General features: G+C 56.5%; 1 protein-coding gene across 1 annotated transcript; it reads left to right on the top strand.

Annotated features, from left to right (window-relative positions):
* The first annotated feature begins 754 nt into the window (after positions 1-754).
* NELFB (negative elongation factor complex member B) lies at positions 755-20,522 on the top strand. Its single transcript, XM_055270208.1, has 13 exons — positions 755-1,279; positions 1,575-1,738; positions 1,997-2,096; positions 2,492-2,722; positions 10,038-10,223; positions 11,086-11,198; positions 12,674-12,776; positions 13,051-13,146; positions 13,705-13,847; positions 14,012-14,118; positions 19,022-19,163; positions 19,448-19,556; positions 19,736-20,522. The coding sequence occupies exons 1-13, from the start codon at positions 770-772 to the stop codon at positions 19,880-19,882; spliced, it is 2,151 nt and encodes a 716-aa protein (XP_055126183.1). The 5' UTR covers positions 755-769; the 3' UTR covers positions 19,883-20,522.
* Positions 20,523-23,326: the final 2,804 nt, after the last annotated feature.

Genomic DNA, 23,326 nt, shown 5'->3' with positions numbered 1-23,326 from the left:
GGGGGTTGGATCAAGGCACTTGGGCTGACCAACTTGGCCAGCGGCAAGAGAGCTGTGGTAGCCCTGGCCTTGGGAGCTCGGCCCGGCTTGCGGGAACAGGAGCTCTGCTCACGGCTGCACCACCAGGCACCCCTGGTGAGACCCAAAGCTAGGAGTGGGGGCGGCAGGAAGGATGGTGCGATCTCCTCCAGCTGGGCTGAGGAAGGAGGGCTTCCTGGGGGAGGTGGTGGAGGAAGAAGCCTTCAAGGAAGAGCAACAGTTTGCTGGGCAGCGGGAAAGAAATTTCTAGAGAAAATCTCAGCAGCAGAGACCGAAAAGAGAGAGGGTGTGTGTAAGGGGCTTGGCGCGGAGGGCGGCGGGCTGGAGAGGCGGGGAGGCCCAGGGAGCCCACCCGCCTGGGATAAGAAGGGACACTGTGGAAACTGGACTCTCCTTCACGGCTCCGCGGAGCTCGGTGGGCGCCACAGCCTCCCGGTACCGGGGAGGGCGGCCGTCGCTCGCGCTCACGCTGCGGGCCCGGTTTCCGCCAGGCCCCGGCCCCCTGAAGGCGCTCAGATCTCAGTCTTGGAGACAGCGCTGGGGTGGGTTTCGTGCCCGTTTCACGCAGAGGAAGCCACGCTCAGGAGGGAGTCTGCGCCTGTGTCCGGCCCCTGCGGGGCAGAGGGGCGGGGAGCTCAACCCCCTGCAAAACGTCCCGGCGACGCGTGGCTGCCGCGAGATCTGCAAGAGCGTTTTCCACGCTTATGTAGACGAAATTCACTCGGCTGAGATGATGTCCGTTCCCGGAGCAGGCGGACCCTGCGTCCGACCCCCACGCTCTCAACCCGCCCGCTTCGGCCAGAAACCCCGGGCGCGGGCGGGACCTGGCGGGCGCATGCGCGCTGGGCTGGCTGGGCGGGGCCTCTCGTGCCGGGTGAGGGAGGTGTTCCCAGGAACCTGCGCGCGGCCCCGGCGGTGTTTCCTGGGGGCCGCTTGGCGGGCGGACCTGGGCGGTGCGGGGCGGAAGTGCGCGGCTGCGGGACGCGCGCGGTACCTGGCCGAGCTGGAGGGCGCCGGGGAGCGCGGCTCGGGCGGCCCCCGAGGCCCGGCGGAGCGGGCTTCCGGGGCGTCTGCGGCGGCGCCGGGGGAGCGGGCTGGGGATGGGGCGCCTAGCCGGGCGGTGGCCGGGGTCTCGGCCATGTTCGCGGGGCTACAGGACCTGGGCGTGGCCAACGGCGAGGACCTGAAGGAGACCCTGACCAACTGCACGGAGCCGCTCAAGGCCATCGAGCAGTTCCAGGTGGGGCGGCCCCCGGGGCGGGGGGAGCCCAGTGCGAGGGCCGGGCCGCCTGCTTGGGAGTCGGGCCTGGCGGAGGCGCCGGAAGTTTTCCGGCTTTCTGCTGGTGGCTGAGTCCTGTTCTGGGGGTGGAGTCCGGGGCCAGCACCCCTTTGCTGGACGGCTGGGTAGCTTTCGGTGGCTGCGGTTACCGCCAGCACGGCTGGGAACACCTGGGTTCGTGCCTCCCTGTGCTCTCAGGACCTCGGGGTGCCCGGGCGCACTGGGCTGCGTTTGAGGTTTCTCTTGGCTTTCTCAGACAGAGAATGGCGTGCTGCTTCCCTCTCTTCAGTCAGCCCTCCCCTTCTTGGACCTGCACGGGACGCCGCGGCTGGAGTTCCACCAGTCGGTGTTCGATGAGCTGCGGGACAAGCTGCTGGAGCGAGTGTCAGCCATCGCTTCGGAGGGGAAGGCTGAGGAAAGGTGGGTTAGCGGGAGGGGTGGGCAGGTGAGATGTGCAGCAGGCCTCTCAGCCTCGGATCGACTCAGGGGCATTTATGGTCCTTTTGGCTCCATATCCTTGCTCCCAGAGGTGGCCTGGGCCTGTGTCTGAGTGAACCCTTGACCCATGTGTTCTGCGCGTGGAGGCTTGTCCTGGTAGCTGTTATCTGTGTGGGGACAAGCAGATAGCTGCTGTGATTTGGTGCATCGCTGCATTATTAATCCTGTGAGTTGTTCCAGGTACAAGAAGCTGGAAGACCTTCTGGAAAAGAGCTTTTCTCTGGTGAAGATGCCGTCCCTGCAGCCCGTGGTGATGTGCGTCATGAAGCACCTGCCCAAGGTAGGGCCCTAACCCTAACCCTGATGGCTTGGACCGTCCGCCCACCCTCATGCCCTTGGTTAGTGGAAGTTCCGGTGGCCGCCTAGTTTCGGGAGCTTCCTATGCTGCCTGCCCGAGTGCTGTCCATGGTGAGCTCTGTGCTGACTTCTCCCACATGAGCCACGTGGAGACTGAACCTTAGCACTGGAGTTGGGGTGTGGGGCCCCTCCTAGGAAAGAGCTGTTGATATTTAGCATGTCTGCCTGAACCTGCTGGGGCCGGGGAACCAGTCATAGGTGCCCTGTGGGGTGGGGCTTACTCGAGGTCGTCTCTGGGGGGCTGAGGCCTATGGGCTTGTCTTGAAGGAGACCCAGGGACACAGGTGCCACTCACAGGCAGCCTGTGGTGTCATGTAGGTTCCTGAGAAAAAACTGAAGCTAGTTATGGCTGACAAGGAGCTGTATCGAGCCTGCGCTGTGGAGGTGAAGCGGCAGATCTGGCAAGACAACCAGGCCCTCTTTGGGGACGAGGTTTCCCCACTGCTGAAGCAGTACATCCTGGAGAAGGAGAGCGCTCTCTTCAGTACAGAGCTCTCTGTCCTGCACAACTTCTTCAGTCCTTCCCCCAAGACCAGGCGCCAGGGCGAGGTGAGGGGACAGGCCGTGTGCAGGGTGGGGCATGGGGATGCCATGGCTAGCCCCTTCAGCTGCTGGGGATCAGCACTCTGCTGCCCTGTGAATGGTTGGGTGGTTCTGCTTCTTGGCTGGGTGGTGGGGGAGGGCTGGCTTGTACAGGTGCTGGAAAGAAAGTTGGTTGTTTTTCTGTTTGTATTTTACTTTTCGTTAAAGTGATTTATGGACAACATTTAAAATCTGCAGAAGGGCCCCTGATGTGAAGTTACAGCATTTCCTCTCCCCTACTTTTTTTTTTTTTTTTTTTGAGATGGAGTCTTGCTCTGTTACCCAGGCTGGAGTGCAGTGGCGTGATCTTGGCTCCCTGCAAGCTCCGCCTCCCAGGTTCACTCCATTCTCCTGCCTCAGTCTCCCAAGTAGCTGGGACTACAGGCGCCCTCCACCATGCCTGGCTAATTTTTTGTATTTTTAGTAGAGCCGGCATTTCACTGTGTTAGCCAGGATGGTCTCTATCTCCTGGTCCCATGATCTACCTGTCTCAGCCTCCCAAAATGCTGGGATTACAGATGTGAGCCACTGCACCTGGCCCTTTTTGTCTGTTTTTTTTTGAGAGGAGAGTTTGACTCTCATCACCCAGGCTGAAGTGCAATGGTGTGATCTCAGTTCGCTGCAGCCTCTGCCTCCCAGGTTCAAGCTATTCTTCTGCCTCAGCCACCCCAGTAGCTGGGATTATAGGCATGTGCCATCATGCCCAGCTAATTTTTGTAGTTTTAGTATCATCATGTTTGCCAGGCTGGTCTCGAACTTCTGAGCTCAAGTGATACGCCTGCCTTGGCTTCCCAATTTTTTTTTTTTTTTTTTTTTTGAGACAGAGTCTCGCTCTGTCACCCAGGCTGGAGTGCAATGGCACAATCTCGGCTCACTGCAACCTCCACCTCCCGGGTTCACGCCATTCTCTTGCCTCAGCCTCCCGAGTAGCTGGGACTACGGGCGCCCGCCATCACGCCCGGCTAATTTTTTGTATTTTTAGTAGAGACGGGGTTTCACCGTGTTAGCCAGGATGGTCTCGATCTGACCTTGTGATCCACCCACCTCGGCCTCCCAAAGTGCTGGGATTACAGGCGTGAGCCACTGCACCCGGCTGGCTTCCCAAATTGCTGGGATTATAGGCACGAGTCACTCTGCCTGGCCCTTTTTTTTTTTCTGTTTTTTTTTTGAGACGGAGTCTTGCTCTGTCACCCAGGCTGGAGTGCAGTGGCGCAATCTCAGCTTATTGCAACTTCTACCTTCTGGGTTGAAGCGATTCTCCTGCCTCAGCCTCCCGAGTAGCTGGGACTACAGACGCGTGCCACCAAGCCCGGCTAATTTTTTATATTTTAATAGAGACGGGGTTTCACTGTGTTAGCCAGGATGGTCTCGATGATCTCCTGAACTCGTGATCCACCTGCCTCTGCCTCCCAAAGTGCTGGGATTACAGGCGTGAGCCACCGAGCCCGGCTTTTTTTCTTTTTATTCTTTTTTAAGTGACAGGGTCTCGTTCTGTTGCACAGGCTGGAGTGTAGTGGCGTGATCACGGCCCACTGCAGCTTTGACCTTCTGAGCTAAAGCGATCTTCCTGAGTAGCTGGGACCACAGGCACATGCCACCACACTTGGGCTAATTAAAAAATTTTTTTTTTGTAGAGATGGGGTCTGGCTATGTTGCTCAGGCTGACCTTGAACTCGTGGGCTGAAGCGATCCTCCCACATCAGCCTTCTAAAGTGCTGGGATTACGGACGTGAGGCACCACGCCTAGCCGAGATTTCTTGGGGTTTTTTTTTTTTTTTTTTTTTTTTTGAGACAGGGTCTCACTGTCACCCAGGTTGGAGTACAGTGGCGTGATCATGGCTCACTGCAGCCTCGACCTCCTGGACTCAAGCAATCCTCCTACCTCAGTCTCCTAAGTAGCTGGGACCACCGGTGTGTGACACCATGCCTGGCTAATTTATATATTTTTTGTAGAGGTGGTGTTTCGCTGTGTTGCCCAGGCTGGTCTCGAACTCCTGGGCTCAAGTAATCTGTCTGCACATCTCGGCCTCCTGAAGTGCTGGGGTTATAGGTGTGAGCAACCGCAACTGGTTGTGAGATTTTTTAATTAGCCAATTTTTTTTTTTTTTTTTTTTTTTGAGACAGAGTCTTGCTCTGTCACCCAGACTGGAGTGCAGTGCCTTGATCTCGGCTCACTGCAACCTCTGCCTCCTGAGTTCAAGCGATTCTCCTGCCTCAGCGTCTCGAGTAGCTGAGACTACAGGTGCGCCCCACCATGCCTGGCTAATTTTTGTATTTTTTTGTTTAGTACAGACAGGGTTTCACCATGTTGACCAGGCTGGTCTCGAACTCCTGACCTCAGGTGACCCGCCCACCTTGGCCTCCCAAAGTTCTGGGATTACAAGTGTGAGCTACTGCACCTGGCCCTAACCAACTTTAAACTAGCACCGTTCAGTGGAAAAAGGGAACTATAAGTTAAGATTTTTCAGTATCCACATTAAGAAAAAAAAAGTGACATCAACTTCATTAATGTTTTCTTTGGTCCAGTATATCCAAAATATTATTGTTCAGCGTGTAATTCATGCGAAACATTGGGCTGGGTACAGTGGCTCACGCCTGTACTCCTAGTACTTTGGGAGGTGGAGGCGGGAGGATCGCTTGAGCTTAGTAGTTAAAGACCAAAGGGAGACCTTGTTTCTACAAGAAAAAAAAGTTTAGCTAAGCATGGTGGTACATACCTGTTGTCTCAACTACTCAGGGGGCCGAAGCAGGAGGATTGCTTAGGCCCCGGATATTGAGGCTGCAGTGAGATATGATTGAGCCACTGCACTCCACCCTGGGCGACAGAGTGAGAGACCCTGTCTCAAAAGGAAAAAAAAATATTGAGCTATAATGCTTTTTGCGGGAGGATCACTAAGATTTGAAATCTGGTGAGTCTTTCACGCTTAGAGCCCATCTGAACTACTGCACTTCAAATTCTGAGCGGTTAGTGTGGCCCTGGGTTCCCTTTGGGCCGTGGTTCCTGACCACTTGCACGGGCAGCAGCAGGCATGTTGGGGGTGGCTAGTGCCACCTCTGTCCTCCCTTCCCTGTTTATTTCCAGTAAGGTCCTCCATGGGCTTTTTTCTTGTTCCATTGCTGTCAGACAGAGCCCTTGGACCTCTCTGCTAACTGTGGGGTGCTCTGCATTTCCCAGGCCTTCCTCCTATTCCCGTGTCTTCTGGTGACTTGGTGCTGCCTATACTGATTCCGTCTGTGAGGGACTTGCCTGGTTGGCTTAGTCCTAGGTTGATTCTCTTTTATTTTTATATTATTTTATTTTTATTTATTTATTTGTTTATTTTTTTGAGACGGAGTCTCGCTCTGTCGCCCACGCTGGAGAGCAATGGCGCCATCTCGGCTCACTGCAAGCTCCGCCTCCCGGGTTCACGCTATTCTCCTGCCTCAGCCTCTCCGAGTAGCTGGGACTACAGGCGCCCGCCACCATGCCGGCTAATTTTTTGTATTTTTAGTAGAGACGGGGTTTCACCGTGATCTCGATCTCCTGACCTCGTGATCCGCCCACCTCGGCCTCCCAAAGTGCTGGGATTACAAGCGTGAGCCACCGCTCCCGGCCTATTGTTTTATTTTTTATATATATATATATCTTATTTTATTATTTTTTTAATTTATTTTATTTTTTATTTTTTTATTGTTTATTTTTTTTTATTATTTATTATTATTATTTTTTTGAGACAGGGTCTTGCTCTGTCACTCAGGCTGGAGTGCAGTGGCACGATCTCGGCTCACTGCAAGCTCCGCCTCCCAGGTTCACTCCATTCTCCTGCCTCAGCCTTCCAAGTAGCTGGGACTACAGGCGCCTGTCACCACGCCCGGCTAATTTTTTGTATTTTTTTTTTTTAGTAGAGACGGGGTTTCACTGTGTTAGCCAGGATGGTCTTCATCTCCTGACCTTGTGATCCACCTGCTTCGGCCTCCCAAAGTGCTGGCATTATAGGCGTGAACCACCGTGCCCGGCCTATTTTTATTTTTATTTATTTATTTTATTTTATTTCTGAGACAGAATCTCGCTCTGTTGCCCAGGCTGGAGTGCAGTGGTGCAATCTCGGCTCACGGCAAGCTCCGCCTCCTGGGTTCACTCCATTCTCCTGCCTCAGCCTCCCGAGTAGCTGGGACTACAGGCGCCCACCACCATGCCCAGCTATTTTTTTTTGTATTTTTAGTAGAGACGGGGTTTCACCGTTAGCCAGGATGGTCTTGATCTCCTGACCTCGTGATCCACCCACCTCGGCCTCCCAAAGTGCTGGGATTACGGGCGTGAGCCACTGAGCCCGGCTATTTTATTTTATTAATTTTTTTAATTTTTAAAATTTATTTTATTTTTTTATTTTTTATTTATTTTATTTTAATTTAATTTTATATTTTGTTTTATTTTATTTTATTTTATTTTACTTTTTTGAGATGTAGTCTCTTTCTGTTGCCCAGGCTGGAGTGCAGTGGTGTGATCTCGCTCGGCTCACTGCAACCTCAGTCTCCCAGGTTCAAGTGATTCTCCTGCCTCAACCTCCCGAGTAGCTGGGATTACAGGCGCCCACCACCACGCCCGACTAATTTTTGTATTTTTAGTAGAGATGGGGTTTCACCATGTTGGCCAGGCTTTTCTTGAACTCCTGGCCTCAGGTAATCCACCCACCTTGGCCTCCCAATTTGCTGCAATTACAGGCATGAGCCACCGTACCCAGCCTGATTCTCTTTTAAAAAGTTAAATTAGGCCGGGAGTGGTGGCTCACGCCTGTAATCCCAGCACTTTGGGAGGCCGAGGTGGGTGGATCACGAGGTCGGGAGATTGAGACCACGGTGAAACCCTGTCTCTACTAAAAATACAAAAAATTAGCTGGGCGTGGTGGCGGGCACCTGTAGTCCCAGCTACTCAGGAGGCTGAGGCAGGAGAATGGCGTGAACCCAGGAGGCGAAGCTTGCAGTGAGCTGAGATTGCGCCACTGCGCTCCAGCCTGGGTGACAGAGCGAGACTCCGTCTCAAAAAAACAAAAAAGAAAAAAAAAAGTTAAATTAGGCCAGGCGTGGTGGCTCACACCCGTAATCCCAGTGGGAGGCTGAGGTGGGTGGATCACGAGGTCAGGAGTTCGAGACCAGCCTGACCAACATGGTAAAAACCCATCTCTACTAAAAATACAAAAATTAACCAGACGTGGTGGTGTGCACCTATAATCCCAGCTACGCAGGAGGCTGAGGCAGGAGAATCACTTGAACCCGGGAGGCGGAGGTTGCAGTGAGCCAAGATTGTGCCACTGTACTAGGCAACAGAGTGAGACTCAGTTGCAAAAAAAAAAAAAAAAAAAAAAGCTGGGTGCTGTGGCTCACAGCCGTAATCCCTGCACTTTGGGAGGTCGAGGCGGATGGATCATGAGGTCAGGAGATTGAGACCATCCTGGCTAACATGGTGAAACCCCATCTACTAAAAATACAAAAAATTAAGCCGGGTGTGGTGATGGGTGCCTGTAGTCCTAGCTGCTCGGGAGGCCGAGGCAGGAGAATGGCGTGAATCCGGGAGGCGGAGCTTGCGGTGAGCTGAGATCGCGCCACTGCACTCCAGCCTGGGTGACAGCATGACTTGGTTCCCAAAAAAAAAAAAAAGTGAAACTGGGTCAGGTGTGTGGCTCACACTTTGGGAGGCCGAGGCGGGTGCATCACCTGAGCTCAGAAATTCAAGACCAGCCCGGGCAACATGGTGAAACCCCGTCTCTACTACAATACAAAAAACTAGCCAGGCGTGGTGGCCAGTGCCTGTAATCCCAACTACTTAGGAGGCTGAGACAGGAGAATAGCTTGAATCCGGGAGGTGGAGGTTGCAGTGAACCAAGATCTTGCCATTGCACTCCAGCCTGGGTGACAGCGCAAGACTCCGTCTCTGAAAAAAAAAAAAAAAAAAAAAAAAAAAAAAAAATTGGTTGGGTGTAGGGACCAGCCCCACAGGGTCAGTGGGTTTTTCTCCCCGTGTGCAGAGACGAGAGATTGTAGAAGTAAAGACACAAGACAAAGATAAAAGACAGCTGGGCCCAGGGGACCATTACCACCAAGACGTGGAGACTGGTAGTGGCCCCGAATGCCAGGCTGTGCTGATATTTATTGGATACAAGACAAAGGGGCAGGGTAAGGAGTGTGAGCCATCTCCAATGATAGGTAAGGTCATGGTCACGTGTCCACTGGACAGGGGGCCCTTCCCTGCCTGGCAGCCTAGGCAGAGAGAGAGGAGAGAGAGAAACAGCTTATGCCATTATTTCTGCATATCAGAGACTTTTAGTACTTCCACTAATTTTCTACTGCTATCTAAAAGGCAGAGCCAGGTGTACAGGATGGAACATGAAGGTGGACTAGGAGCGTGACCACTGAAGCACAGCATCACAGGGAGACGGTTAGGCCTCCGGATAACTGCAGGCGGGTCTGACTGATGTCAGGCCCTCAAGAGGTGGAGGAGCAGAGTCTTCTCTAAACTCCCCCAGGGAAAGGGAGACTCCCTTTCCCTGTCTGCTAAGTAGCAGGTGTTTTTCCTTGACACTGACGCTACCTCTAGATCAGGGTCCGCTTGGCAACAGGCGTCTTCCCAGATGCTGGCGTTACCGCTAGACCAAGGAGCCCTCTAGTGGCCCTGTCTGGGTGTAACAGAAGGCTCGAACTCTTGTCTTCTGGTCACTTCTATGTCCCCTCAGCTCCTATCTCTATATGGCCTGGTTTTTCCTAGGTTATGATTGTAGAGTGAGGATTATTATAATACTGGAATAAAGAATAATTGCTACAAGATAATAATTAATATTCAAATATAATCATATCTGTGATTTGTAGTATAGCTATTCTTATGTATTTTATTACACTGGAACAGCTCGTGCTCTCCGTCTCTTGCCTCAGCACCTGGGTGGCTTGCCGCCCACAGTTGGGTGTCGTGGCATGCAATTGTAGTCCCAGCTACTTGGGAGGCTGAGGCAGGAGGATCACTTGAGCCCAGGAGGTCAAGGCTGCAGTGAGCTATGATTGCACCAGTGCACTCAAGCCTGGGCAACAGAGCAAGGCCTTGTCTCAAAAAAAGTAATAAAAAAAATAAAAATAACAGAACCTGCTACCATCAGACTGGGTGCCAATATTTAATGAGAGGAGGGAACGTTTTCTGCCAAAAAGTAGGAAGGACAGATGTCCGGAGAGAGGGCCACGCTGTCGCTAGGCGTGACGTCCCTGTGTCTGTGGTGGAGCCCAGGAGGGTCCTGGGGCCTGACGGTGCTTCTTGCTGCAGGTGGTGCAGCGGCTGACGCAGATGGTGGGGAAGAACGTGAAGCTGTATGACATGGTGCTGCAGTTTCTGCGCACGCTCTTTCTGCGCACGCGGAACGTGCACTACTGCACGCTTCGGGCTGAGCTGCTCATGTCCCTGCACGACCTGGACGTGGGTGAGATCTGCACCGTGGACCCGTGCCACAAGGTAGCACTGCCCTCCCTCCTTCCCCCCGCCCTCCTGAGGGTAGCACTGCCTTCCCTTCCTCCTTCCCCCACACTCCCCGGCCCTCCCTCCTCCCCCCCACCCTCCTGAAGGTAGCGCTGCCCACCCTCCCTCCCTCCTTCCCCCTGGCCCTCTTGGCTCCTCCTCTCCGTGGGTTTGGCTGGGCTGGGGACCACCTGGGCGCCCTTCTATCCCAAGCCTGTTTCCTGGGCTGTGGTCTTTCCTGTGTGCTGGCCCTTTGGCTCCTCTCCAGACCCTCATGGGGGAAGGAGGCTAGTCCCCTGCATCTGAGCCAGAGACCTGGCCGTTCCTGGGGACTCCCTTGCCCCATCCAGCCCTTTCTCTGTTCCTGAGGGCTGTATGACCTATGGGCTGGACCTTGACCATTGCCCCAGCTTCCTCCCATCTTTCCCCATGGCCCGTGGCCCTCCCCTTCCCCAGAACCCTGGGGGCTGCTTGCTGGCCAGGTCCTGGGTGCTCTAGGAATGGGGTGTCCCTTCATATGGACCCTCCAGCCCCGGGACCATCTTTCCGGGACTCTGGAGTCACCCTCCGAGGCTTCCATTGTTTGGAGTGCTGCAGTGGCCACCCCTACACTCAGGGTGCCATGAGAGAGTCCCTTTTTAGAAAGAAACATCATCACTTTCTCCACCACTGTCCTGACCCTGCTGCTTTGGCCAGGAGGTGTGGGGAACACTGCACCATCAGGAAGACTGGTGCCTGCTGCCCCCTCAAAGCAGCTATGATTGAACAAAAGGCCAGGGCCTGGGGCTGTGTTTGGGGCCTGGGTCTCTGGTCGTCCTGGGAGGTTTGGGCTGGTCCCGACCGTGCTTTCTCCTTGCAGTTCACCTGGTGCCTGGACGCCTGCATCCGAGAGCGGTTCGTGGACAGCAAGAGGGCGCGGGAGCTGCAGGGGTTTCTCGATGGAGTCAAGAAGGGCCAGGAGCAGGTGCTGGGGTGAGGGTCGGCTCCACAAGGCCTCTGCCCCTCAGGGCCCTGTGTGAATCCAGTCTGCGCTCGCTGTGTTTTGTCGTGGGTAGCAGGCATTTATTCCCGGATGTTGTTTTTTCTTTTGTTTTTTTTCGAGACAGAGTCTCGTTCTGTAGCCCAGGATGGAGTGCAATGGTGCAATCTCTGCTCACTGCAACCTCTGCCTCCCAGGCTTAAGCCATTCTCCTGCCTCAGCCTCCCAAGTAGCTGGGATTACAGGCATGCGCCACTGCGCCCAGGTAATTTTTGTATTTTTTAGTAGAGACAGGGTTTCACCATGTTGGCCAGGCTGGTCTTGAACTCCTGACCTCAGGTGATCCACCCGCCTCAGCCTTCCAAAGTGTTGGGATTACAGGCGTGAGCCACTGTGCCTGGCCTGGATGTTTCAATAGAGCTATGCCGGGTACTGCTGGCCCACGGCTTAGAGACATGGTTGTTGGGATGTGTGTGGGTAGCAAAGTCTCCCTCCTCAATTCTGCATTCTGGAGCCAGGCCCAGGGGCTGGGGTCTGGTGTCTGCAGCGGCGTGGGGTCAGCCTCTGAGCTGAGGGGCATCTATTGGCATTTGCTTTCCAGCATCCTCTGGCTGGTGTACAGACACAGTGCTGCTTGGCCCTGCCTTTGCCACTTTTTTCTTTTTTTTTTTTTTTTTTTTTTTCTGAGACAAGGTCTCTGTCACCCAGGCTTTAGTGCAGTGGTACAGTCTCCCTCAACCTCCTGGGCATTGATTCTGCTGTCTCAGCCTCCCGAAGTGCTGGGATTACAGGCACACACCGCTGCGCCTGGCCGATTTTTGTTATCTTTAGTAGAGATGGGATTTCACCACCTTGCCCAGGCTGGTCTCAAGCAAGCAATCCACCCGCCTCAGCATCCCGAAGTGCTGGGATTACAGGCGTGAGCCACCACACCCAGCCTTTTTTTGTTTGTTTTTTTAACTTTTTAATTTGAAACATCTTTGAATACGTTAAGGACAATTGCAAACTTTAAGCTTTTTTTTTTTTTGAGACGGAGTCTCGCTCTCTTGCCCAGGCTGGAGTGCAGTGGCGCGATCCTGACTCACTGCAAGCTCCGCCTCCCAGGTTCAAGTGATTCTCCTGCCTCAGCCTCCCGAGTAGCTGGGACTACAGGCACCCGCCACCACACCTGGCTAATTTTTTGTATTTTTAGTAGAGATAGGGTTTCACTTTGTTAGCCAGGCTGGTCTCAATCTCCTGACCTGGTGATCCATCCGCCTGGTGATCCATCCGCCTCGGCTTACAGTGCTGGGATTACAGGCGTGAGCCACTGCGCCCGGCCATCCTTAAGCTTTTTTTAAGAAACCCAGCATGTGATGGGCACCCACTGCCAGTCCTGAATTCAGCCTAGGCCACCCTTCCTGAGGACTGTGCCACTGAAGGGAGGGGCAACAGGCGTCGCATTAACGCCAAGGCGGCCTCCTTCCAGGGACCTGTCCATGATCCTGTGTGACCCCTTCGCCATCAACACGCTGGCACTGAGCACTGTCAGGCACCTGCAGGAGCTGGTCGGCCAGGAGACGCTGCCCAGGGTGAGTGTGGGCTTGGCCAGCAGCTGTCGGGGCCATGTGGCCACCCTGCCGGCCGCTCTGGTGGTCGGGGATGTGGACTGCGGTGGCCCAGGTAGAGGCGTGTGCTTCCTGGCTGTGAGGCTGGGTTCCACCCCGTGTGCGGGGCTGGTGATCGCAGTTGTGTGGTCCTGGCCATGGGCACCAGAGACCCTCCTGAGTAACGAGTAGGGTCAGAGGAGCTCCATGGCCAGGACATAGCTGCCTGGGAGAGGCACTGAGCCCGTCCTCCCTACAGGACAGCCCCGACCTCCTGCTGCTGCTCCGGCTGCTGGCACTGGGCCAGGGAGCCTGGGACATGATCGACAGCCAGGTCTTCAAGGAGCCCAAGATGGTAACGAGCCTCCTGTGGGAGCTGCCAATTTCCCACGAGGGGTTGTGGGCTGGAAGTGGGGTGGAGGGGGAGGTGCTAGCAAGGTGATTGTGGAGGCCCCTTTGGTCCCAAAGATTCCTGCCTGGAGGTGCCCACCTTCCTTTTGGGAAAATGCCCACCAGGGGAGTTCTGGGGTGTCTCCGTGGACCGTGGCTGGTTCTGGGGTGTCTCCGTGGACCGTGGCTGGTTCTGGGGTGTCTCCGTGGACCGTGGCTGGTTCTGGGGTGTCTCCGTGGACCGTGGCTGGTTCTGGGGTGTCTCCGTGGACCGTGGCTGGTTCTGGGGTGTCTCTGTGGACTGTGGCTGGCCACAGGTGGTGACTACTCCATGTGGGTCCAGACCCAGAAGGGGGTTTGAGGAGATGGCCTGGGTGGGGGACTCGGGAGGTGGGAAGAGGGACCTGGAGACCTGGAGAGGAGGGAGGGTTGGTGAGGTATCTGGGGGAGTGGGAGGGCCAGAGGCAGGGTGTGTGTCACGTCGGGGCGGGGCGGGGCCCGCTCATGGCCTCCCTGCTTGTAGGAGGTGGAGCTCATCACCAGGTTCCTGCCGATGCTCATGTCCTTCCTGGTGGATGACTACACCTTCAGTGTGGACCAGAAACTCCCGGCTGAGGAGAAAGCCCCAGTCTCATATCCAAACACCCTTCCCGAAAGTTTCACTAAGTACGGGCTGTGGGGCCGTGGTGCAGGGGTGGCCGTGGCGCAGGGGTGGCCGTGGCGCAGGGGTGGCCATGGCGCAGGGGTGGCACTGTTGCCCAGGGGGCTGCCTCGGGTGGGCAGGGGTCGGTGTGGGGGCTGAGGCGGGGCTGATGGCGCCCCGGGCACAGGTTTCTGCAGGAGCAGCGCATGGCCTGCGAGGTGGGGCTGTACTACGTCCTGCACATCACCAAGCAGAGGAACAAGAACGCGCTCCTCCGCCTGCTGCCGGGGCTGGGTAAGTCCTGACAGGCGGTGCCTGGCTGTGCCTTCCTTGCGGCAGCTGCCGCATGCAATCCTGCCCCGGGTGCAGACCCCACGGCCCCCAGGAGCTGCCGTGTCTCCCGAGCCTACCTCCAACTTCGCTAGCTTTGTTTTCACTTTTTTTTTTTTTTTTTGAGATGGAGTCTTGCTCTGTCGCCCAGGCTGGAGTGCAGTGGTGCGACCTCAGCTCACTGCAGCCCCTGCCTCCCAGGTTCAAGTGATTTCTCATGCCTCACCTTCCTGAGTAGCTGGGATTACAGGCGCATGCCACCACGCCAGGCTAATTTTTGTATTTTTAATAGAGACGGGGTTTCTCCATGTTGGTTGGGCTGGTCTCGAACTCCTGACTTCCGCCCGCCTCAGACTCCCAAAGTGCTGGGATGACAGGCGTGAGCCACTGCTCCCAGCCTCGTTTTCACTTTTACTTTTGTCTGTAGTTTACTTTACTAGGAGGAAAGGGAGAGGAAGTTCAGCTTTGTGCTTTCCCACAAAAAGGTGATGCAAGAGCTGTCTTTATTTCCTCCTAACTGGAGAGGGGCTTGGGACCTCTCAGGTGCTCAGAGGATGGAGCAAAGGGGAGGGAGAGAGATCCCCTGCCCCAGTTGCCCACCCCAGGTGGTGACAGGCCCACTTCCTCCTGGGGGCCTTGACGGGGGAGGGGTTGTTGCAAGCCAGGAAGAAGAGGAAGGGTCCAAATGGGCACCTTCAAGAGTAGAGCTGCAGGTCCCGTGGGAGACAGGGCCTCTAGCCTGCTGCGGGTCCCATGGGAGATGGAGCCTCTTTAGCCTTGCGGTACCCACTGTGACACAGACCCTGGGCTCTTCCTTGCTGACTCAGGCCTTGTCTGGGGTTTGCTGTCTTAGTCCTCATTATGCTGCTCTAACAGAGACTTGAGACTGAGTAGTGTAGAAGGGGCAGGGACGGCCGGGCACGGTGGCTCAGGCCTGTAATCCCAGTGCTTTGGGAGGCTGAGGCGGGTGGATCACGAGGTCAGGAGTTCGAGACCAGTCTGGCCAACATGGTGAAACCCTGTCTCTACTAAAAAAAAACAAAAATTGGTCGGACACGGTGGTGGGTGCCTGTAATCTCAGCTACTTGGGAGGCTGAGGCAGGAGAATCCCTTGAACCTGGGAGGTGGAGGTTGCAGTGAGTGGAGATCGCACTATTGCACTCCAGCCTGGGCGACAGAGTGAGACTCCGTCTCAAAAAAACAAAGAGCAGGGACTTCTCCCAGTTCTGCGGGCTGGGATGGGAAGTCCAAGGTCAAGGGGCCTGCATGTGGCCGGGGCTTTTTGCTGTGTCATCCCATGGTGGAAGGCAGAGGGCAAGAGAGCACGGGCAGGGGAGACACAGACCAAGATGAGAGACAGAGACACACAGACTGAGATGAGAGACACAGAGAGATGAGAGACAGAGATGACAGATGAGAGACACAGGACAGAGACAGATGAGAGACAGAGCTAGAGATGAGACACAGACAGACGGAGACAGAGAAGGGGCCAAACTTACCCTTTTATCAGGAGCCCACTCCTGTGCTAACAGTGAGAACGCTTTGGTGAGGACGGGGCCCTCACAACCTCAGCAGTGTTGCGTTGGGGATCACGTTTCCGATGGTGAACTTGGGGAGACGTCCACACCACGGCACGTGCCTAGTGTGTTTCTCGGTGGCTGGTGTGTTTGAGGACTGTGCGTGTATGCGTTTTCCAGCTTTCTTTGTGGAGGAAGTTACCTGTGGGTATTAACCTGTCCCCACCACTCTCTCACTGAGCTTGGGTCGCCTGGGCCTGGGTTTCCTGTTGTTGCTTGAACAAATGACCATAGACAGTGGCATTAGATGGCGCAGGCAGACATGACCCCCTGGGCTTCTGCGGGCGCCAACACTGCCGCTCCTTCTGGAGGCTCAAGGAGGCTCTTGAGGGCATTGGGACATCGTGCTGCCGGCTGCTGGCCGCCGGGCAGAGCCGGTTTGTTTATTTTTTGAGACTTCCGGGAACATAGTTATAAATAACTTTGATTTGCCTTGGCCTGCCCACTGCAGTACAGTCACGTGTCACATAACATTTTGTCCACCGTGGACCACATATACGACCACACGGTCACATAAGCTGATAATACTGTATTTTTACTCCACTTCTCTATTTAGATACACAATCAGTTGCCGTTGTGTCCCAGCGGCCTCTGGTACTCGGTACAGCCACGTGCTGTGCAGGTGTGTAGCTCAGGGGCCCGAGGCCATGGCCCAGCCCAGTGTGCAGTGGGTGGCACCTTCTGGATTTGTGTCAGTCACTGTAGAGTTTGCACAATGACAGACTCACCTGGGAGGCCTTCCTTGCGTGTCTGTTTCTTCCTCTCATTTGATTGTGGCTAGAAACAGGCTGGGAACCAGAAGTGCGGCTTCTCGGAGTACGTGGCTGCCCCACAGGCTGGGATATGCATTTTCAGTCCCATTTGGGGAGAGCACGCTTGCTTCTAAGTTTTTAGTGGGTTCTAGTAAGAATGAATGTTGATTTTTAGAATTCTCTCCTGTTTATTTTTTAACATTTTGTGGTGGGAATTTGTGAAAGAATATAAAGTCAAGAGCATGGTACGGTGAGGACCCAGCACCATCTCCAACCTCCCCGGGGTCCGCGTGTGGCTGTCTGTCCCTCAGTGTGATGTCTGGGTGTAAATCTGAGACATCACAGCATGCAGGCTGCAGACGTAGGCATCTCTACGAAAGAAGGATGCCTTTACAGGAGAATCGCTTGAACCTGGGAGGCGGAGGTTGCAGTGAATTGAGATCACAGCACTGCCCTCCAGCCTGGGTGACAAAGCCAGACTCCATCTCAAAAAAAAAAAAAAAAAGAGGGGGGCCGGGTGCGGTGGCTCACGCCTGTAATCCTAGCACTTTGGGAGGCCAAGGCGGGTGGATCACCTGAAGTCAGGAGTTCCAGACCAGCCTGGCCAACGTGGTGGAATCCCATCTCTGTTAAAAATACAGAAATTAGCCGCATGTGTGATGCATGCCTGTAGTCCCAGCTACTCGGGAGGCTGAGGCAGGAGAATCGCTTGAAACCAGGAGGCAGAGGTTGCAGTGAGCCGAGATTGCACCACTGCACTCCAGCCTGGGTGTCAGAGCGAGACTCCGTCTCAAAAAAAAAAAAAAAGACTGCCTTTAAATGCCTTTAAAAAACTGGCCGGGCTCCGTGGCTCACCTTGTAATCCCAGCACTTTGGGAGGCCGAGGCGGGCGGATCACCTGAGGTCAGGAGTTCCAGACCAGCCTGACCAACGTGGCGAAACCCCATCTCTACTAAAAATAGAAAAATTAGCCCGGCGTGGTGGCACACACCTGTAATCCCAGCTGAGGGAGGCTGAGGCAGGAGAATCGCTTGAAGCCGGGAGGTGGAGGTTGCAGTGAGCTGAGATTGCGCCACTGCACTCCAGCCTGGGTGACAGAGTGAGACTCTTCTCAGAAACATAAAAAAACAGTGACCACGGACCATGGGCCACTGTCACATCTGAGCTGGGTTCACTGCTGCTCCTCTGCCAACTGCCTGACAGCGGCTGCGCTTCTGCAGGTGTCTCCTGCCTGCTGTGCAGACAGTCCCGTCAGGGTTGGGAATGCGCCTGCCGTCCCTCTCCGGTCTCACAGTCTTGGGTTCCCTGGAGTTGCAGGAATCAGGGCATTTGCCCAGTGGGGCCTTGCTGCTGGATCCCCTGGTCGGGACTATGTGCCTGCCATGTGTCCTATGGCCACCTGGCCATGTGGCCGGCCAAGGCCCTGCGAGATGTGGCAAGCAGGCACCTCGGGGGCCTGGGACTCCTGGAAATTTTTTTTTTTTTTTTTTTTTTTTTTTTTTTTTGAGGAGTCTTGCTCTTTCACCCAGGCTGGAGTGCAGTGGCGCGATCTCGGCTCACTGCAGGCTCCGCCCCCTGGGGTTCACGCCATTCTCCTGCCTCAGCCTCCTGCGTAGCTGGGACTACAGGCGCCTGCTACCTCGCCTGGCTAATTTTTTGTATTTTTAGTAGAGACGGGGTTTCACCGTGTTAGCCAGGATGGTCTCGATCTCCTGACCCCGTGATCCGCCCGCCTCGGCCTCCCAAAGTGCTGGGATTACAGGCGTGAGCCACCGCGCCCAGCTCCTGGAAATGTTTCTGTCACTCTGTGGGTGTAGGTGGCGCCAGCTGGGTCTGTCCTCGGAAAGGCCCCATCCGGGATACTAGGAAGGCCACCCTCAACCTGTCCGCACACGTCACCTCCATGTGGCCTGGCCACAGCTCCTTCTGGCATCATTCCACAGGCATCAGTCCGCAGGCAGCCGCCCTCCCTCCCTGCAGGGGCCCCGTGTGGGGCATTGCGCTTGCTCTTGGCAAACGTCTGCCATGCACCGTGGCTTCTGTGCTGCGGTCGGACGTGAGGTGTCTGTGGGCACGCTTGCTGTCTTTGTTGTGTTTTGGTGTCTGGCTTCAGAAAAGAATGTGGAAGAGCTTCGTTCTCTTTCCTGTGGCTCAGTGTAGCTGGCAGTCGGGGAGAATTCTCTGCAGCCGGCGCCAGCCCTGTATTTGTTAGGCTTGTTTCTCCTGGGCTTGGCTGCTGGGAAAGGCCTCTTGGGACTGGAGGAGCACCTCGTTTTTCTGTCTCCTCCTCCCTCCATCCTCCTCCTGTCCCCGGGCTGCAGCTCTGCTTCCCTGCTGAAGGTCCCACCCCACCGCCTGCCCCCGTCCACCTCCCACCCTCCTCTTCACCTGCTGAGACCCTGTGCCATTCACCTCAGAACAACTGAGAACTCTCATGTGCGCGCCCCCAGAAGTAGGTTCTGAGGTCTCTGAGGACAAAGGTGCCTTCTGGGGTGGGCAGGGTGGGTGGCACTGGGCTGACGCCTGCTGTGTCTGCAGTGGAGACCTTTGGCGACTTGGCCTTTGGCGACATCTTCCTCCACCTGCTCACGGGCAACCTTGCGCTGCTGGCTGACGAATTTGCCCTTGAGGACTTCTGCAGCAGCCTCTTCGATGGCTTCTTCCTCACCGCCTCTCCAAGGTGGGCCCGCTGGGTACCATCCAGCCCGCTCTGCCCTCTCAGCTCTTGTCCGTAGCAGCCGGAGAGGTGGCTGCTGTCCCCAGCCTGGGGTGGAGGGTCCGCGGGTGGGTCTGTTGGGCACCGGGGCTCGCACGTGGCCCTGCAGGGTGCCTGGGCACAGCTGGGGAGGGTCCCAAAGGCTGGCCATGTCCTGTCTCCAGGGGCCTTGGCCACCTGCATCCGGGCTGGGCCTGGGCAGACAGCAGGACCTGCCTCCTGCCCCAGCCCTGCACGGCCTTTTCCAGGAAGGAGAACGTGCACCGGCACGCGCTGCGGCTCCTCATTCACCTGCACCCCAGGGTGGCCCCGTCTAAGCTGGAGGCCTTGCAGAAGGCCCTGGAGCCCACAGGCCAGGTGGGTGCCCGGGGGGGCTGCATGTGAAGGCACCTGGTCCCTACCAGCCCGTCCCTACCAGCCCGTGTGTGCTTGCCAAGCTGCCCTTGTGGTGCCTGTGTGTGGTCGGTGGGCACCCACCCTGTGTGCCCTGGGCCTGCCCATGCGCCTCGCCTGCCCCATGGTGTGGTTCCCCACAGAGCGGAGAGGCAGTGAAGGAGCTTTACTCCCAGCTTGGCGAGAAGCTGGAACAGCTGGACCACCGGAAGCCCAGCCCGGCACAGGCCGTGGAGACGCCGGCCCTGGAGCTGCCCCTCCCCAGCGTGCCCGCCCCTGCCCCGCTCTGAGGGTCCTCCAGACCTGCTCAGGTGCCGGGGCCATGCCGAGTCGCGGCCCTGCTCAGCCAGAAGAGGCTCCCAGACCTGGGTGTACAGGGCAGTCCTTCCCCCCGGGGCCGTGGCTGGGCCTGTCCTGCGGTCATGGCCCCCTGCTTCCTGCTCTTTGGAGCTGGCTCCCGGACCTCGTCCGCCATCCACGCGGTGGCTCCGAGGGCACAGCCTCTCCTTGTACTTTGACAGCCATAGAAAGCGTGCTCATTTTCCGTTTTCCTGGGTTAGGAAAAAACCACCTGTTTTCCAAGGGGAGAGGGCAGGGCCTGAGGGTGGGGGCGGGGCCTCTTCATTGGCCCAGCCTGGCGAAAGCGAGGCTCACTGCTTACTGCCTTGGGGTTGTGGAGATGGACCCGTGACCTTGTGGAGGCTGTGTGGGGGCAGCAGCCTGGCCCATGCCATGGTGGGTGTCCTGGGGCCTGTGTGGAGGGAGCCACCTCACCCTGCAACCCAGGTCGCAGGTGTGGCCAGAGCAAGCCCAGGAGCATCTGTGGCCTTGTTTCTCCTTGCCCAGCAGTGCCGCCTTCAGCGGCGTGACGGGGCCAGCTGGACACACGGTGAGATTTTCTGTTATGTAAATAAAAGGCATTTTGGTAAACGTGGAGGCTGAGATGTCTCTGTGCCTGCCCTGGGGTTGGATGCAGCTCAGATGGACACAGGCATTCGTGCTATGGAGCCAATACTTGGGGCTTTGTGGGCCACAGCCTCTCTGGACTGCTCAGCCCTGTCTGTGACCAGCAGCTGGGGATGATATAATAATTTATAGGGGAGAAGGATATAATTTCTGCGGGAGGATATAATGATTGTGGGAGGTTGATATAATTTCTGGGGGAGGTTGATATAATTTCTGGGGGAGGTTGGCAGGAAGCCCTCACCCTCGGGGCTTGGTGCCCCTAAGACGCAGATCAGCTGCTTTGTTTTTATCCTGCGATTCCAGGGGGCACCTCTCACCTCCCCGTGCGCACCAGGGACAGGAGCCCTGGAGGCCCAGGATGTGCCATGGGTGACAGTCACAGAGCCAGGGCCATTTCCAGCAGATGAGACCTCAAAGCCGGGTAGCAGTTCATAGCATGCAGGGGCAATGGCCTGTCTGCCAGGTGTCACCCTGTTGGCGAGCTCTCCTCCCTGGAGTGTGAGGCCACAGCTGAACAGGTTGGGACCTGTTGGGCGAGACAAGCCCATGGTGCTGGGATCTCGTGGGTATGGAAGTCTCTGAGCTGGTATCCTCGGGGACAGAGCCAGGGACGCCTGGGACTCTGTTGCACCTGTGCATGGGGCTTGTGGTCTACACTGCTGGATCCATGCCTAAGTTTGTTGTGGTCTACACTGCTGGATCCGTGACTCAGTTTATTGTGATCTACACTGCCAGATCCATGCCTCGGTTTATTGTGGTCTACACTGCTGGATCCGTGCCTCGGTTTATTGTGGTCTACACTGCTGGATCCGTGCCTCGGTTTATTGTGGTCTACACTGCTGGATCCGTGCCTTGGTTTATCGTGGTCTACACTGCCGGATCCGTGCCTTGGTTTATCGTGGTCTACATTGGGGGATCCGTGCCTGAGTTTATCCAGTCATGTCTTTCTCTTCAAGAGCCCCAGGGCAGGCGGAGAAGTCCCAGCCTGAGGGCTTTGGTGGGAGCTGGGGACCCAGGTGAGGCTGGGTGTCCGGGGCTGGCCTGGCTGGTGGGTGGAAGGCGCAGGTCCTGGGTAGGTGTGAGCAGCAGAGGCGTCTCGGAGGGTCCAGGGCTCTGAACTTGCCCAGGTGGGCTGTTATGGGAAGATCAAGGGCTTGTCTGACAGGCACATGCAGTGGGTTTGGGGGTGTGGAGCTCAGAAGAGATTGGGGCCAGGTTGTGGATCTGGATGCTGTCACAGTGAGTGGTGTTTGAGCTACTGACTGGGCCAGATCAGCCCAGGTGAGGGAGAGCAGCCGTGTGCTCTGGGCGGGCCTTCCTGGCCAGCTGGGGCGGGGGGGGGCAGCTGGCAGCAGATTGGGTGCCCCGCAGCCCAGGGAGGAGGGGCTGAGGAACAACAGTGTTTTGGAGGGAGAGCTGAGGAAGCAGGAGAGGCCTGGAGACCCAGCTGAGAGGCACTACGGAGTGGGATGAAGGTCAGGGTTGGCCAGGAGTGCATGCTTTTTTTGCCTTTTTTTTTTTTTTTTTGAGATGGAGTCTTGCTCTGTCGCCCAGGCTGGAGTGCAGTGGCACAATCTCGGCTCACTGCAAGCTCTGTCTCCCGGGTTCACGCCATTCTCCTGCTTCAGCCCCCCCAGCAGCTGGGACTACAGGCACCGCCACCACGCCCGGCTAATTTTTGTATTTTTAGTAGAGACGGGGTTTCACTGTGTTAGCCAGGATGGTCTCGATCTCCTGACCTTGTGATCCGCCTGCCTTGGCCTCCCAAAGTGCTGGGATTACAGGCGTGAGCCACCGCGCCCGGCCTGGGTTTTTTTTTAAAGATAGAAGAAATAGATGTTTCTGGGCTGATGGGAATGACCCAGTAGGGTGAGGAGTGGAGGATGGTCCAGGGGCTGGACTGTCACTGAATGAGCAGGTGGCTGGGGTCTCAGCACAGCGGGGGTGTCCTCAGAGGAGGGCTGGTGGGCGCAGATGCTGGGGTGACGCTGAGGAGACACTGGGAGTCCCCTGCTGCTGCCTCCCATTTTCTCAGGTCTTGGGCTAGGAGGCAGGATGGGGGAAGTGGCAGGGGAGAGGACTTGACTGTAGGAGGAGTGGCCGGTGAGTGGACCCGGGTGCCTGGTGTGGTCACTGGGCAGCGGGCGCGTCCTGTGCAGGGCGCCTGCAGGGGGTGCCAGGCCCACGGGTGGGGAGGGAAGGACAGAGAGTGAGGAGCCCGTGGGTGAGGGACTGGTGAGGTGGAGGGTGTGAACTGCAAGGACTGGGATGGGACCGCGAGTGGACGGCTGAGCCTCGGGGGCGCATGGTTACTGTAGCGAAAGCCTTTAGGGGCAGAAAGAGCAGAGCTGCCTGAGCGACCGGGTGTGGACGCTGCTGGGAAGTTAGGGAGAAGGACTTGGTGGGGGAGGACCGAGGGCCCAGGCATGGGAGGCATCGTCTGGTGAAGTGAGACCTATGGGGAATTTGGGAGGAGGAGTGGGGAGGCTGCCCACGGTTTAGGGAAAACAGCCTTGCTGGCGAGGGCTGGGGGAAGCAGTGAGGGTGAAGTCCTTTCAGAGGCTGAGAACATGGACTGTGTTTGTGGGTGATGGACACGAATTCCGGGCGCAGCAGCAGGACTGAGTTGGGTAGGGAGGTGGGAGGGGAGGCCTGGAATGGGAATGGGTGTGATTGGGGGTGGCCCTGGGTATCACAGGAGATGGCGATGGCCCTGGGAGCTGGGGTTCTGGGGCTCCCTTCACCCCTGTAGATGGGAGAAAGTGCAG

The sequence above is a fragment of the Symphalangus syndactylus genome, chromosome 3, assembly GCF_028878055.3.
Source record: "Symphalangus syndactylus isolate Jambi chromosome 3, NHGRI_mSymSyn1-v2.1_pri, whole genome shotgun sequence".
Taxonomy (NCBI): Eukaryota; Metazoa; Chordata; class Mammalia; order Primates; family Hylobatidae; genus Symphalangus; species Symphalangus syndactylus.
This window is presented reverse-complemented; position numbering and strand designations above follow the sequence as displayed.

Excerpts from the sequence above, each read along its gene's own strand:
- NELFB (XM_055270208.1), top strand. The coding sequence starts at position 770 with ATGATGTCCGTTCCCGGAGCAGGCGGACCCTGCGTCCGACCCCCACGC. Across the intron at positions 1,739-1,996 it reads GAGGGGAAGGCTGAGGAAAG|GTACAAGAAGCTGGAAGACC; the intron begins GTGGGTTAGCGG and ends GAGTTGTTCCAG. Across the intron at positions 19,557-19,735 it reads CCCTGGAGCCCACAGGCCAG|AGCGGAGAGGCAGTGAAGGA; the intron begins GTGGGTGCCCGG and ends GGTTCCCCACAG.